The sequence below is a fragment of the Labeo rohita genome, chromosome 10 (genome assembly GCF_022985175.1).
Source record: "Labeo rohita strain BAU-BD-2019 chromosome 10, IGBB_LRoh.1.0, whole genome shotgun sequence".
In the NCBI taxonomy this organism is placed as follows: Eukaryota; Metazoa; Chordata; class Actinopteri; order Cypriniformes; family Cyprinidae; genus Labeo; species Labeo rohita.
The window spans coordinates 11,009,555-11,025,789 of record NC_066878.1 but is presented as its reverse complement, the minus strand read 5'-3'; the positions used below and the strand labels follow the sequence as shown (position 1 = coordinate 11,025,789).

Genomic DNA, 16,235 nt, shown 5'->3' with positions numbered 1-16,235 from the left:
CGCGCCGTAACAAATACATCGGGGAGGTGGGGTGGGCGCCCTGGAGGCTCGTGCAGGGCAGACACAGGAGGGATAGGAGGTATGCCTCCAGGGCGGATCAAGGAGCCACGGCGGAGCATACAGTCCATCATGCCATGGCGGGTCAGGGAGCTCGGAGAGCCACGGCGGAGTATACAGTCCATCGTGCCATGGCGGGTCAGGGAGCTCGGAGAGCCACGGCGGAGTATACAGTCCATCGTGCCATGGCGGGTCAGGGAGCTCGGAGAGCCACGGCGGAGTATACAGTCCATCGTGCCATGGCGGGTCAGGGAGCTCGGGAAGCAAGTGATTTGCGCGAACATAGACGGATATATGTAGATCGGGAGGTGCATTCCCTTCACAAACAAACGTAATCCACTGCATCTTCAGCGGCACTATTGAAAGCGGCGCTTACAGAGGAAGCTTAAAAATACATAGATTAAAATGCATTTATATTTAGATCGAGTGAAAGATATAGATTGTACTGCATGTTAGCTTGGTTATTGTGCCCAAGAGCATAACTTATTAGTCTTACTAACAAGGAACTATGCTTCTAACCTAGTTCCAACTATGTAAGTTTGTGACGCTGTTCGCAAATGTTCGTTTGAACTGTGGTTTTGGGAAACACTGAATCGTTGAACTATGTTGGTAATGCTTTTGGGTAACACACCCCTGGTCAGGCTGGGAGACCAGCTAAAACCAGCTGCTTCCAGCTTAAACCAACTAAGACCAGCCAAACAGCCTTGGCTGGCTTTTAGCTGTTTTTTTGAGCAGGGTTGTATGCAAAAAAAAAACAATGACTTTATTCAACAATTTCTTCTCTGTAATGCATTTTGGCCTTGAAATTGCTGTAGTCAGTCAATGAAACATTCATTTTCTTCTCAAAACCCATTCATAGACCGCTTTTACCATAATAATAACCTACATGTTCTCTATATAGAATCATTACCGCAGGACCAGTGAATCAGCGCCTGTGGTAATAAGCTCAAGTCTGATGATTGCTGAATGAAGTGAAGCAAATTTCCAGTCATTCTGTAAAACGGATCCGGGACGTTTGTGACTACAATCTCACTCACTTGTCACAATGTTTTGAGGCGCTGTCAAATCCTGTCCCAGCGGAGGAGTGAGAGGAACTTGACAGACAAACTAGAGCACACTCGTCTGCTGTAAAGAAGCATCTTGCATCCCGATCGGTGGGAGTGTATCAACATTTTCTAGTTGCTGAGACATCAAGGACATTAATTTTCCATAAGCGAAGTCTCTCGGGTCGTCTGTGGGAGTGTTTTTCAATATGAGTGTGAATGTGTGGATTGCTTATCAGGTTTTAACTCATAGGGGTGACCTGAGTGAATACTTTTCTTAAGTTTTTCAATATTTAGGTTTTATTTTAGCTGTTATTAAAATTATTTTAATAGTTTTAGTTTTAATTAACTTTAACACTTATTTATATCTGCATTTAATTTTAAAAATTTTAGCCTGAATTAACATTAACACATTAAGACTGGTTTATATATGCATTTAATATTTTAGACATTTTAGACTATATGTGTGTGTATTTCAATATTATTTATTTTAATATTTTACATATATATAGCTTTAGTTCATAATTATATATATTTTTTAAATTAGGTTATTAAAATTATTTTAGTACTTTTAGTTTTAATTAACATGAACACTGATTTGTATCCACATTGAATATTTTAGGCATTTTAGACTATATGTGTGTGTATTTCTGTATTATTTATTTCAGTATTTTGTTTTATTTATTTATTTATTTCAGTTTTCATTTAGGTTTGTGTGATTTTGTTGTTTTTTTTGTGATTTTTATTTATTTATTTATTTGTATTTTTTAAACTTTAATTCATAATTATAATTAGTTTATTTATTTATTTCAGTTTTCATTTAGGTTTTTGTGATTTTATTGTGCTTTTTTGTTTAGTTTTTTTTTCATAAATTATTTTTTTAGTTAGTTATTAAAATTATTTTAATAGATTTAGTTTGAATTAACACTAACACATTAACACTGATTTATATATGCATTTAATATTTTAGACATTTTAGACTGTGTATTTATGTGTATAATAAGTTTTAATTTAGGTTTGTGTGATTTTATTGTGCTTTTTTGCGATTATTATTGTTTTTGTATATTTATTTTGAAGCTTTAGCTCATAATTATATATATTTTTTTTAATTTAGTTATTAAAATTGGATTAATAGTTTAATAGTTAGTTTGAATTAACATTAACATATTAACACTGATTAACACTAACTTATATATGCATTTAATATTTTAAACCTTTTAGATTATATGCGTGTATATCCATATTATTATTTTTTCAACATTTTTATATTTATTTATATATATATATTTATTTATTTATTTTTTATTTAAGTGTTAATTTAGGCTTGTGTGATTTTTATTGTTTTTGTATATTTATTTTGAATTAACATTTAACATATTAATGATATTTATAATATTCAATCAACATATTCATATATACATTTGACATTTTAGACTATATGTGTGTGTATTTTAGTATTATTATTTGTTTTATTTATTTCAGTTTTCATTTAGGTTTGTGTGATTTTGTTGTTTTTTTGTGATTTTTATTTATTTATTTGTGTATTAATTTTTAAACTTTTTAAACTTAAATTTTTTATTTATCTTTTTTTTTATTTTTATTGTGGAACACAAAGTAGATATTTTATAAAGAGTCGATGAAAAGTAAATGATATTTTACAGTGAGCCAGTAGCTTTCAAGCCCCAAAAACAACTAAAAAAACACATTTGTTTTTGATTCCTTATGATATGACACCTATAAAAATTACAGTAGAGATTTTGTTCAATTTTGATGTGCCCTGCACTGCCTGATCCCCTTATAACTACAGTACCAAACTTTATATTCATTCAAGCCTCTTATGTGACCACATGCGCTGTTGTGCTGAAATATTTAATTCTTCTCTCCAACTTTTACATTATTCACCGTGAAGCAGCCATGGTGAATTTTCGCACATTTTGGATAGCTCCACTTCTCGTCTTCATTGTTAAGGCCTCTTCTTTCACATGCTTTTAATTTTATCTCAGTGGCCTTTGATTTTTGCTCTGCACCTTGATTGACACACACATCCTCAATCCAAATGACAGGAAGAGAAGGGCTTTCAAGTACCATTAGTCTCACTGAATTAAGCCTGCGTTCTGAGCCGCCGCTCGCTTCTTCTCCTCAGGTCCGTCTCCGATGGCCCCCGCCGTGGCCAAGCGACAGCAGAAATATGGCGATGATTACCGCGAACCGTCAATAATTCCCGAAGCAGTTGTGTTTTTGATTTAATTAAGCGCGTCTGCTTGAGCTCATTGTCTTGATTGAGTAATTTGAGGCTGCTCGCTGTTCGTTTTGTGTTAGCGTTAGGAGTGTAACGCTGGACTGGAGAGCTGGTGCCACGTCCTGTCACACTCCACCATGCCCCAGTTTCACACTTGATAAACCCTCTTTTCAAGATTGGCTGGCAGGCTCACCCTGACTCAGGCATCTGTTCCTGCCTCGTCTGGCTGCTCTGAGGAGCCTTGTGGTGCTGCTTGGTGCAGTTTTTTCTGCTTACAGAGCACATCGAGTCCAACACAGCACAGAGGATGCTTCTCCTCATAGTGCATTGATTTATTTATTTTTTTTCTGTAGTGCCAACTAGTGAGGACCAAATCTGGTAGTATTAACAGCATTAATTAATTAAATATTTATTAAAGAAATAAATAATACATACATAGAAGTAAATTTAATTTTCAGTAAGACACAAATGATTATATATTCGAATAGTTATACATATTTATGAAGTTGAAATTGTATTTATTTTTTTCCACATTTATGCACTTATTTATTTATACATTATAAATGTTATTATGTCAACATTTATTTTTTTTAATGAATTTCTATATTTCTATATTTATTTTGATGTATAATGTCTTCATATTTATGTCTATTTATTTATTTATTTGTCTGTTTGTTTGTGTCTGTGCTATTTTAAATGTAATACTGATTCACCTGCAATTTTAATTGTAGTTTATTCAATTTTGTTGTGCATTTGTCATTTTTATTAGGGTTCTTTGTATTTATTTTTTTGTTTTAATTTTTTTTATTTGCAGTTTAGTTTTAGTCATTTGAGTACTTTAACTTAATATTAACTTATTTAACTTATGAAGTTTTGTATTTATTTTTCCACATTTATTTATGCATATATTTCCACAATTATTTATTTATATATATACCTGTTATAAATCTTTTTATCTCAACATTTATTTATTTTTATCTTTATGAATTTGTTTATATGATATTGTTTTTATGAATTTCTCGCTATAATATTTATTTATTTATTTATTATTTTATTCATTAAATAATTGTAATAATTTATTATTTATCTATTTTGTTTGTGTGCTTTTTAAAATTTAATATGATGATTTACCTTTAATTTTTACATTTTCAGTTTTCATTTTTCATTTTAATTGTAGTTTATGTAATTTTTATTAAGGTTTTTTAAAATATATTTTTATATATTTTATATATTTTTATATAGTTTTGTATTTATTTATTTTAACAGATTTATTTACATGTTATAGATATTTTAATGTCAGCATTTAATTATTTTTACCTTTATGGAGTTATATATTTCCATATTTATTTTGATGTATAATATTTACAATTTTTTGTCTATTTATTTATTTAATTGTTTTATTTTAATTGTAGTAAATGTAATTTATGTAATGTTGTGCATTTCGTTTTTAGCTTTAATTTCTTCTGCTTTTTAGTTTTATTAATGTCAACATTTAATTCTTTTTTACATTTATGGATTTGTTTATTTCCATATTTATTTTGGTGTATAATATTTCCGTATTTCACGTCTATTTATTTTATCATTTTATTTATTACATAATTTTAATAATTTATTTTTTTTGTGTGTGTGCTGTTTTACTTTTAATATACTGATTAAGCTTTAATCTTTACTTTTTCAGTATTAATTTTAATTGTATTTTATGTAATTTTGTTTCCATTTGTTATTTAATTTTATATATATATATATATATATATATATATATTAGCGTTAATTTGTTAAATTTGCATTTTAGTATTAATTTTAGTACTTCAGCTTATTTACTTATTTCAGCTAGTTGCCAAAGCAACATTTTTATTTAAGTATTTTTTATTATTTTTATATACTATTTTATATTTTAGCTTTTCATCAGTTACCATATTTATTTTAAACGATTCCAAATTTAAATAGATTTTAATTAAAAGTAGTTTTTAATAGTAAACAAAACCAACAATCATGCATTTAATATTATCTACATGTCTAAGTCTGTATGCTGATAAGGCTGTGTATTTTCTCCTTCAGCCATAGATCTAAACAATCTAGATGAACTATATTTGAGGAAATAATAGACTACTAAATGAATGTGTTGACAGGACTGAAGTGGAAAACAGACTCTTTGGCTCACGCTGAAGTCGTGAAATCTTCTGTGCTATCTTTAGGCCAAGGTTAATTAGCTCCAAAGGGGGCTTGAGAAACACCCGTTGGCCCAGAACAAGCCTCCAGACCGGGCTTGAAGCACAGAGCAAACCTGTCCGTCTGTCTGAACCTTCCTTGCCCAGCTGTCACTTCAGTTAACAACAGCAGAGACACAGAAACACAACACACCACGTGTGCTAACAACATGAAACCAGTGCCTATCTATACAACAGATTTTCCTGCTGTGATGTCCATTTTTTCTTAATTACTTGAACCGGAAGGTGTTAATTACTGTTCTTCGTTTATCAATAGGCCATGTTTACATTTCCTATTAGCATCAGATTGCTATTTACACCTGGTGTTTGAATGTGTCTAATTATTTTTCGTGACACTAAACAATATGAGGGTTAAATAATAAAAATGCCTTCCAAACTCAAGCGGAATCTCTACCTTTATCTCTCACAATATTCAACACAAGACACCATTGTTGCTTCCACCTTTGTTAGGCTAACAGATATCAACACACGTTCGTCTTCTTACCTTGTGTATGTCTTTGCAAGGTACAAAAATGTGTTCGAGATTAAAAGGAAGAGCTATAGAAAGTTGCAGGATGTGAAAACCTGAGGGTAAATATGTCATTAAGGTTGTGCTGGTGTGTTTTTACCGTCTACAGAGAAGGCAGATACACAGCGCTCTTCAAAGGTTAAGCATAGACCCGGCTTGTCATTCACCGTTACTGTGTTCTTTCATCATGGGTGAATGAGGGTGTTCACCTCGCACTGGGGTGAATTCAGCTCCCCAACTTTAGATGATTTCCTTCTTTGAGACTAGAGAATATCTGTTGCGTTGCTTTTGAAAAAGATTCGCTGCTGTCATATGTATCTACATTTACAGAGTTACATGTAAAGACGCATTTCACTCGTGTGTAATGTGTGCACGCATTTTTCACACCATAATAGTGTCGATTTAGTCATGTGCAACCAAATGAATCCTAGGTGTGTATGACTTCCTTCTTTCAGACGAATGCAATTAGAGTTATATTAAATAATGCCCTGGCTCTTCCAAGATTTATAATGGCAGTGAATGGCTGTTGAGATTTTGAAGTCCAATAAACTACATTCATCCATCATAAGAAGTACTCCACACAGCTCCAGATGGTTAATAAAGGCCTTTTGAAGTGAATTGATGCATTTGTGTAAGAAAATTATCTATATGTAAAACTTTATAAACCAATATCTCTAGCTTCCACTAACTGTTGTACGCAGGGACGACGCTAGGGTTAATCATTCGGGGATCAAGCTCTGAAAGATTTTTCTCTAGCCCTGAATGTTTTTGTATCGCCCTGTGATTTCTGAGAAGTTCACAGAATTTGTCAGAGTTTGAATTAATCAAAAGCTGGTCATTACACTTAAATCAAATCGCGATATGGACTAGTAAGGTAATTATTAAGCCGCAAAATATAATTTAAATATGAATCCTTTATGTTCTGCGTGTCTCTTTATGAATGAATGGTAGACGCTTGCTGTGATTTCAGCGTCTGCCATAAAAAATGCATGAACATCTCCAGAACTGCTCTGAGAGAACTTTGTGAGCATTTCATTTCAGTTTTGTTTAAGTAAAACCAGGGTCATACTCACAGAAATTTGAAGGTATTCACGGCAACCCGTCAAAGGAAAAGTTTGGTTTAGCTTGTAGACATTGTGCCAGAAATATATTACTGTCATTCAGTAGAATGTACGTACCTACAGTACTACTACTACTGTTGAAAAATTAATAAAACTTTGTTACACAATATTTCTTCCATCTTTTAAAATTTAATAGTACATCCGCTTTATTTGCCAAAAATAAAATGTAATTTTCATTAGTTCAAAGATAAATTAATATTTTATGCCTTTATTTGATGAGCAGAAATATTTAAATACACAGCACAGAATTTCATAAGGCTGTTGTAGAAATAAATAAAAGTTTTATGCATTCAAATAAATAGACATGCCAAAACAAATTTGATAACAATAAAATATAAGGTGAGAAAAAATAAACATTTCATAGGGTTCTAAACATAACTTAACTTTTAATAAATCAATGTTAAATTGTAAAATTTCATTGTTTTAATTAATTAGACATGTTTTTTTAATTAATAAAATTAAATTTAACCATTAAAAAGGAGTGCAGAAAAATGAAAACTAAAAACAAAAAAACTGAATTTGGAAAAAATTAAAGTGGAATTAAAATTTAAAAAATAAAATAAAATGGGGCCCTATTTTTGCATGCAAATATAAATTTGTTACAGTTGTAAATACATTTTTAAATTTTTTTTATTATTATTTTATTTGTGTAATGTATTTTTGTAAAGTTTTTTCTTTTGTTATAATACTTATAATCTATAATTATTATTATTTTTAGCTTTAATTTCTTTTATTTGTATTTTAGTTGTATTAATTTTAGTACTTCAGTATGTTATAAATGTTTTTATGTCAACATTTAATTATTTTTACCTTTGTGGATATATGTATTTCCATATTTATTTTGATGTATAATATTTCCATATTTTTACATCTATTTATTTATTTAATTATTTTATTTTTTACGTAATTTTAATAATTTTTTCTTTTTATTTATTTGTTTGTTTGCTTGTTTGTGTGCTATTTCAATTTTAATACTCTGATTTAGCTTTTAAGTTTTAATTTCAATTGTATTGTAATTTTGTTGTGCATTTTTCATTATATTAGTTTTCTATATTTCTTTTTAGCTTTAATTTTTTTTATTTGCTTTTTAGTTGTACCTTTTTTAACGTAACTCTTATTCTTCTGAAAGAAGAAAGTCATATACACCTACAGTAGGATGGCTTGAGGATGAGTAAATCATGAAGTCATTTTCATTTTTGAGTGAACTGTCCCTTTAAGAATCTTTTCTAGTGTTTTAACATACAGTATTGCATACTGAAGTTACATTGTAGTAAATCTGAGAAAAGAACTAGACTGCAGTTTCTGTGATTGATAATGAGCATGCAGGACTTGAGAACATTAGCAAGAAACGTACAATAGATTGTTTGTCTTGCCTAATGAGCTCACAGCATTGGCGTGGATTATTTGTTCAACTCAAATTTACACTCTGCACATAAGCTATGAATAGATCAAACATGCTGTAATATCCAATTAGTATCAACTACACTTTCAGACTGGACCATACAAACTGGAAATGTCAGGAGGTGGAGTTGCATTACTGGTGCTAATAACTGAAATGTAAATCCTAGAATGTATTACCAAGAGCAAACAAGGATCCAGGAACATGTCCTGTTTGTGTTCCAGGAACCTCTGGCTTCTGGAGAAAAATAGCAGGTTGCTTGAGTGTTTTGTAAGAGCTAGAGAGAGCAGGCTTGGGAGTTTGTGATCAGCTTGAAGGCAAAGTGTGTTCAAGTAGAACATGGTGTCAGGACAGAGTTCTCCTTCCCGTCTTTCATCTCCCTCTTGACCAGGCCTTGCTTTTTGGAGTCAGTGTGTCAGTGGAAGACAACCTGAGGCATTCACTCACAACCTATAGCTTCTGTTTTTAAAATGGAATATCTATCTATCTATCTATCTGTCTATCTATCTATCTATCTATCAATCATAATGACTGGGCGATAATTCGATAACGATAATTATCGTGATATAATTTTCCTCGATAAAACGAAATAAAGAGTTCAGTAAATGTTCGATATAATTTTTTCACACGGACCAAATCTGCTCGGACCAAAGTTCAAACTGCCGTGCTGTGCGAGCTCACTAGAGGAGATTTAGGGGTCGTTCACATGTTGCGCCTAAAAATGCGTAAAAAATGCTAGGTGCACTGCTTTTTCCTTCTTTCCGAAGCACTCTGTAGCTTGCGCTCCCGTGGCGTCTGCCATTGCTAAGCAACCATGACCTGTGCTCTCAATGAAAACGTAGAGTTTTCAGCATAGGACAAACATATTTCCAAATCGCTTGCTGTAGCTCTGCTAAATTTATTTAAATATGTCTATCCCTGTACAGCAGGGGTGCTCAGCCCTGTTCCTGGAGATCTACCTTCCTGCAGAGTTCAGCTCCGACCCTGATCAAACACACATGAACCAACTAATTAGGATCTGAAGGAGCACTTGATAATTACAGACAGGTGTGTTTGATCAGGGTTGGAACTAAACTCTATAGGAAGGTAGATCTCCAGGAACAGGGTTGGGCACCCCTGCTGTACAGCTATGATCAGCTGTTTCTCCATCTTGGCTGAGCTTTCAATGTTGTTATGGGAAAGGAAGAAGCTAACTGGTTGGTTCTTGTCACATGACCTGCGGTGCATTTCTGGCATTCTGAAAAGTTGAGATGTTTTTATCTCGATGCAGTGCGGACGCGCCTAAAAAAACGAGCGCATTGCACCGCGTGCTTCTGTTATGAGCGCAGCTGCCACGCACCTACATTTAAAATAATGAACTTGAGCATGCAAAAGACGCGATAATGTGTGGCCCCTTATTATCATTATCATTATCAGACAACCCAAACCTGTTTCTTGATTTGAAACAATATAACTCATTAGAACATGCAGAAATTAATTTTTCTATTTAGATATTTATTTTGTTGAGGGAAATTAATGGTCTGGTTTCTACAACTTTCACTTTGGAGCAAAAATCAGACTTTAAACTTGAAAGAAATAAAAATTTGACATTTATCATGATAATTATTGATATCGACTGATATTTATTTGCCCATATCACCCAGCCCTATCTATCATACTGTAAAGATCAAATGAGAAAAATCTTATGCAGAATAAAAATACGTAATTATAGCAAAGACAATTGCTCACACTGTCATGCAAGCCAATCATAACACTAACATCTCACCAGTGTTGCCAAGTCTGCAGTTTTCTCGTGTAATTGGACTACTTTAACGCTGTTGGCGCTGGTTGATTTTCATGTCCACGGGTTGAAGCGATACCAATAACTTGACATTTATCCTCCGGAATGCGAATTTACCAGGTGAACCCCGCTGAAAAAAACGTGTATTTTACCTCTCAAAACACGATTGGGTTAGTTTGTGAGTAGCAATTGGGTGGGTTTTGTTGTGAAAACCTGGCAACCCTGCATCTCACGCATAAAGCTTGATTGGGGTTTCAGATTAGCGCCCTGTTGACATGTTGTGTCAGTGCTGCTTATATTTATATATGTTATATATGCAATTATGGGATTCGCTCCATGCAGTGTACCTTGATATCAGTCTTAATTTGCTGGTGGTTATGTGGGTGGGTGATTTTAGCACTTCATCAGCCTGCAGGATTGTGGGTGGAACTATGTGACAGTCTGGTGCGGCAACATCAATATGCTTGTTCTCGGATTGTTGCCCGTTTAACCGACTATGATATGGATTGTATGGGCTATCTCTTTTCCACGGACCTCCTATCTGATTTTCTGCACAAGCATGTGCACTTGCATCTTACACTTGAAGTGATTTAGTGCTCACTTCTTTCTGTTATTCCAGCATAAATTAATCAAGCCTGTAGGAGCAAAAATCATTAGAGTCGATGTGAAAAAAAGGCAACCTTTCTCTTCTTAGAAATCTATTTTGTGATTGATTATGGCCCACCTAAGTCACTGACCACCTACCCAATCTACCTAGTCAGCACATGGAACAACCCCAACCCCCTTTTCCCTATTGGGAAAATGTCAAACCGACCTTGCTTTGTTCCTTTTTCTGCTTTGGACCAGATCTACATAACGAAACAACACTGGCTTTTTGTTTGCACGTCCTAATCATAATTTCAGCCAAACAGCTGTCGAGTCAATGTTTTATAGAGATGCAAAAAACCCCATCTTTGATTAATGGTGTATTTTCATCATTTCTACCCCCCATCTGACTGTGACTGCTTTTTTTTATGTCCCACGTGAGCGGTGTTGTTAATTACAAGCCGTTTCACACTCTCCCTAATTGTGTTTTTTGTTTTTTTGTTGGGCAAACTTGCACAGTAAGAAGCCAACACATGGGGAAACGTTTCTGTCTCATCTTTTTTTTTCAGAAGCACATCAGTCTTCATTTATTCAAATTGGCTTCCTGATTTGGCCATACATAATTCTCAGCAGTGGAGATTTGAAAATTTAATTACTGGAGAAAAGGAGGTACTGCCATCTGCCATTAAAGGACCGAGCCAAACATTTTACTGCTTTGTGTCAGTAGACTTCCTATTCATTACTCTGGCTTGTCAATTTGTGGTTCTTTAAAGAGAAACGAATTAGGTGTAGGAAATGTTACAATGCTTTATTTTTGGTTTCCACCCACAGAATGTTCTCAGCGGTATGGCGGTGGAGACATTACGTCTTCAGGGAAATATTCATAATTAATAGAAAAGGTAGCTGACTGAAACCAGATGAAAAAATCAATTTGCTGTAGTCAGTCTGAACTGGGCACTAAAATTGAGATTTTAATAGAGGACACCATGAAATGTGAAGAAACTTGAAGAAATAGTCCCCTGAGCCATTGCTAAAAATGTTGCCAAATATGCAGTAATCTTTTTTGTTGTCTCCAGAATTTGTAGCTTGTAGTTGAGTCAAATACATTTTATGCATTGCTCTGTAAAGAAAAGGTACAAATGTAAATGTGCACATTTTTACTTTGCTCTGTTTACAGAAGTGTTTTGTGCCTTTAAGCTGTTTTATATTCATTGAAAAATGCAATGAAACAGCAAACAGCCATGCAGAATTATAAATCTTGTTTCTTACTTTCAATATAATAAGAATGATGTTTTGCTTTAGATTTAGGAGTCGGGAAAACTAGATCAAATATGAAGTTTTGATTTAGTCAGGAAAACCAAGAAAATAAACTGTGCATTTTTACCCTAAAGGCTGAGAATTTAAACGCTCATCTAAATAAGTGCAAATCTTGTGTTGGAAATGAAACAAACCATCTGGGATAGTTTTTGCTGAAGCGTACTCATTGCTTACAAAATGCAATGTCTTATTTTCTGTGCAGGTTTGGCACCAGATGAATAAGCAAGGCATTTCAAGGTCCTCAAAGCTGATGTGATGTCATCAAGTGCATTGCCCTGTTAAGAAACGAACAAATACAGCTCAGTTCTTTAACAGTATCTTGGAGCAGAAATGGAAAGAATGTAAGATAAGGTTGTGATTCTGCACTCCATCCAAACTGTAAACTTTGAAAGCCTAGGTACAGGCAAGCGAGGGAACAAGACCTTTGATGGATCCAGGGTTATCGCGGAGCTTTTGAGAGAGAAGCTCAGACTTATCAAACATGAATGTGCAAGGAAAGATACAAGCCGGTGAGGACAACCAACAAGAAGAAATACAAAACGACGACAAGCAGCCTTTGCTAGAAACGGTGGAAGACGCCAACGCCAATCAAATCACCAAAGGGAACATTTATTCAGATGACAGAGAGCATGGCAGCCCACTACCCCCTCTGGTGTCGCACTCCGAAGCCCAGGAGAGGATCATTATCTGGGGAACACATGCTCGGAGTGAAGACCCTGAGCTCGAGGAATTTGAACTGCTAGAGTGTCAAGAGCTAGAAACATTTGTTGTAGAAGCAGAACAGGTAGACATGCAGAGTAAAAGAAGCAGCAAGGAAGCAAAGTACCTAAGTGACAAAGAGTTGTCATCTACAGCCATCAACACCACTGTTGGCTCCTCTTGGAAGGACCACAATGAAAATGAGAACTCTCAGCCCCTTGACCTCAGGACCTCCAGCTCTCGCTCTGGTGCAAACCGGACCCTGAGAGATGCACGAAGTGGTTCTGAGAGCAATGTGTTTTCATCTTCTCTTTCTGCAGTGACCAGCCTCAGTGGAAGTTTAGCCAGCGCCCTGGACAGTGCAGGCCGCACACAGCCTCTCTCTTCCCAATCCACCAAGTCTACCTCAGGCAAAGGCAGGAACCAGCAACCAGCTACTACCGAGTCCTACATCCACTCAGAGAGAAACAGGGAGCTTCCCAGGGATTTGGACCAAAACCATAACTCTACCACACTGCCTCAGGAACCACAATATGACAGAAGTAAGCTACTATATCCTTCAAATGCAGCAGCAAAGCTGCAGAAATTCCAAATGGAAGCAGAGCAGAATGCTGGGAAAAGGATGTCAACCGAGGTGCCGAAAGGTATGGTGAGGGTGCTACCTTCTTGTCGGCAACTAGTCCGCCCTCTTTCTACTGAAAAACGACTAACCTCAGGATACCCCAGCTTAGACACCCAGGCAGACCAGCAACAATCCCACTCCTCAGAGACAGGTCAGAGCCATCCACAAGTGTTTCCGGCTACAGAAGTCAACAGCAATCCCAACACAGACTCACCTCCCAACCAGACCTTCACCCGAGAATCCCAACGCTTGAAGAGGCAAAGCTCAGCAGATCGTGCAGCAAGTCCCTCCAGCCTAGAAAGAAAGACTCACTTCAGCCGGCGGGCCTACAGCAGTCCGACTAGACCTTCGACACCTCCATCTCCCAAGACCACAAGGTCTCCTCAAAGACAGCCTCCTTCCTCACCCATCAAGACTTTACCTTCTCGAGCTCCTCAGTTGGGTTATGCTGGGTACAGCTCAGGCTTAAGAGCCCCAGTTAAAACCAATATCAGCACAAGCATCCACAAAACTCCTCCACAGCAGGCTTCAATGGAGACCTCCCCTCCAAGCAAGTGCCTGCCAAAACCGAAAAGCGTCCGGCCCAAAATCATTACGTACATTCGGAAGACCCCACAGGTGAAACCCCAGCCTCTTGAGGGAACTTATGAGGCGTCGTCCTTACCCACGAGACTCTCAACATACAGCAGCACACAGGCCAAACCAGCGGTTGGAGATCAAGGAGAAGCTACTGTGCTGAGTGCCTCAAATTTACTTTATGATAAATATCGACAAGAGATGCAGAAGGTCCGGTTCTTCTCACCTGGACTCATGGTGTCTGGGATTAAGCCTCCAAGCAACACCATGCCCCATAAAATGGCAGGGAGAGCAGACAGCTTCTATGGGTCTCTCAACAAGCCTCTGTCTGCAGTGGTAAGGAATGCTCTAGACATTTAGACATTTTCTTTGGTTAAATGCTTCTGTGTCTATTTCTTGGTAAATCTAATTACACGTAAACTCTATTACATGTTTACACTGGTAAAACCGAGTGCTTTGATAATGTGTTGTGGAGTGTTTAACAGTCTGCTCCCTGAATGCCTAATGGAGGGAATGTCAATATTTTAGCAAGCTTTTACATTTTTAACACCAGTTATTTTCAGTAGATACATTTATGTACCACTGGAAGAGTTTACTGACTGCAGATGTAACATGTGTTAATGTTTTTCATCACTTTAGGCAGGCAGATCTCCAGTAGCCCTAGGGTCTCCAGTGTCTGGAGTTGAGGACCCTTCTGGACCCCCAATGGGAGCACAGGATACGGGAAGTCTTTTTCGTCCACCACGGGGCCTAAGACCCCAGCTTGGTGTTGGTGCTGTAAACAGGACTCCTTCTGCAGCTACCAAGAATAGGATGGTCCTAACATGCCAATCAAAATCACCACTGACCCTCAGTCAACCAATGCAGGCAGTAAACCCGACCACTCAAACCCCTCAGGAACCCCAAGGTAAGATCATTGGTTCACTTTGCATGGCAAAATGAGTGAATCTTGTTTTTATATCTTCTACATAGATTTTCAGCAAGTAAAACTGAATGTTTCACTTGCCACACTGGGGCAAGTTCAGCAGAAACCCAAGCCAGAGCAGTCTGCCTGACAGAAACACCAAGACTTCATCCTAAGGGCGGAAGTGACTGGAGTATTTCGAGATGAATAGATTTAAATGGAAGGAAGGAAGAGAACGCCATATGAAGTCTTTTCATCCCTGTCAGATATGCATTTGTAATTGTTACAGATAAACTCATCCCAGCCGCTAGTCAGTGTAAAATACATTTTACCTCTTGGCATTCAGTTGAATATAAATAAAATTCACATTCATCTTGTGCCATGAGGGACTTCTGTCTGAACTCAAAAATTCCTCTCCATTTCTAAAGCGCACTTCATTTCCGACAACTTTGCCTGCCAAGGTGAAGATACGAGTTATTTCATCTTAAATTCACTACTAGCATTGCCATCATCCTCTGTGCTTTTTTCTAGAGGGCATCTGTCTATCTGCATACTGTTATCTCACTGAAAACCCATGACAGTTTCCATTAATGTATGCGGATGCCGATTTCTTGCTGTTTGGCTCTGTGATGCTTTGAAGTGCAAAGCAATTAACAGTTAATTCATGCCAATAACTATGCCTGGTCACAATTATGAACTGTAGTTAAACATGATATGATTTTTATGGTGTAAAGATGCTGATGCTACAATAGATAAAGAGACAGTTTAGTGTGTAGGCTTGAGTTTTACTCCTGAAGCAATATAAAAGAAGTCAAGAGGAAGGTTAAACTCTTCTGGTGTGACTACTTTTGCTTTTCTTGCTTGTCTGATTGCACTTAAGTTGGAGAACTATTTCTCATTGTAGTTATCTGTCATCTCATGTTATTAGGGGCCAAGCACAGAAGGTGCTTAGGCACCTATTGTATCTGTTAGTTTTATTCTTTCTTTTCTTCATCTTTTCTGCTTTTGGAGTCTATGGCAGCCCATAAAAACGCTTGTGGCAAAGTTATGAAATTTGGCACAGAAATAGAAGACAGTCTTAATATTAAGTATACCAAATTTGACGTCTCTATCTCAAACTCTCTAGCACCATAAATAGGCCAATTTTCCACTCATAT

At 35.9% G+C, this 16,235-nt stretch overlaps 1 protein-coding gene across 2 annotated transcripts in view; it reads left to right on the top strand.

The window, feature by feature from the left end:
• mtus2a (microtubule associated tumor suppressor candidate 2a) overlaps positions 1-16,235 on the top strand; it is a 99,340-nt gene that overhangs the window by 26,890 nt on the left and 56,215 nt on the right. For both annotated transcript variants that reach the window (XM_051120951.1, XM_051120950.1), the window contains exons 2-3: positions 12,480-14,510; positions 14,814-15,081. In XM_051120951.1, coding sequence (XP_050976908.1) covers positions 12,759-14,510; positions 14,814-15,081 — 2,020 coding nt within the window. In that variant the 5' untranslated portion in view covers positions 12,480-12,758. The remainder of the gene's footprint in view (positions 1-12,479; positions 14,511-14,813; positions 15,082-16,235) is intronic.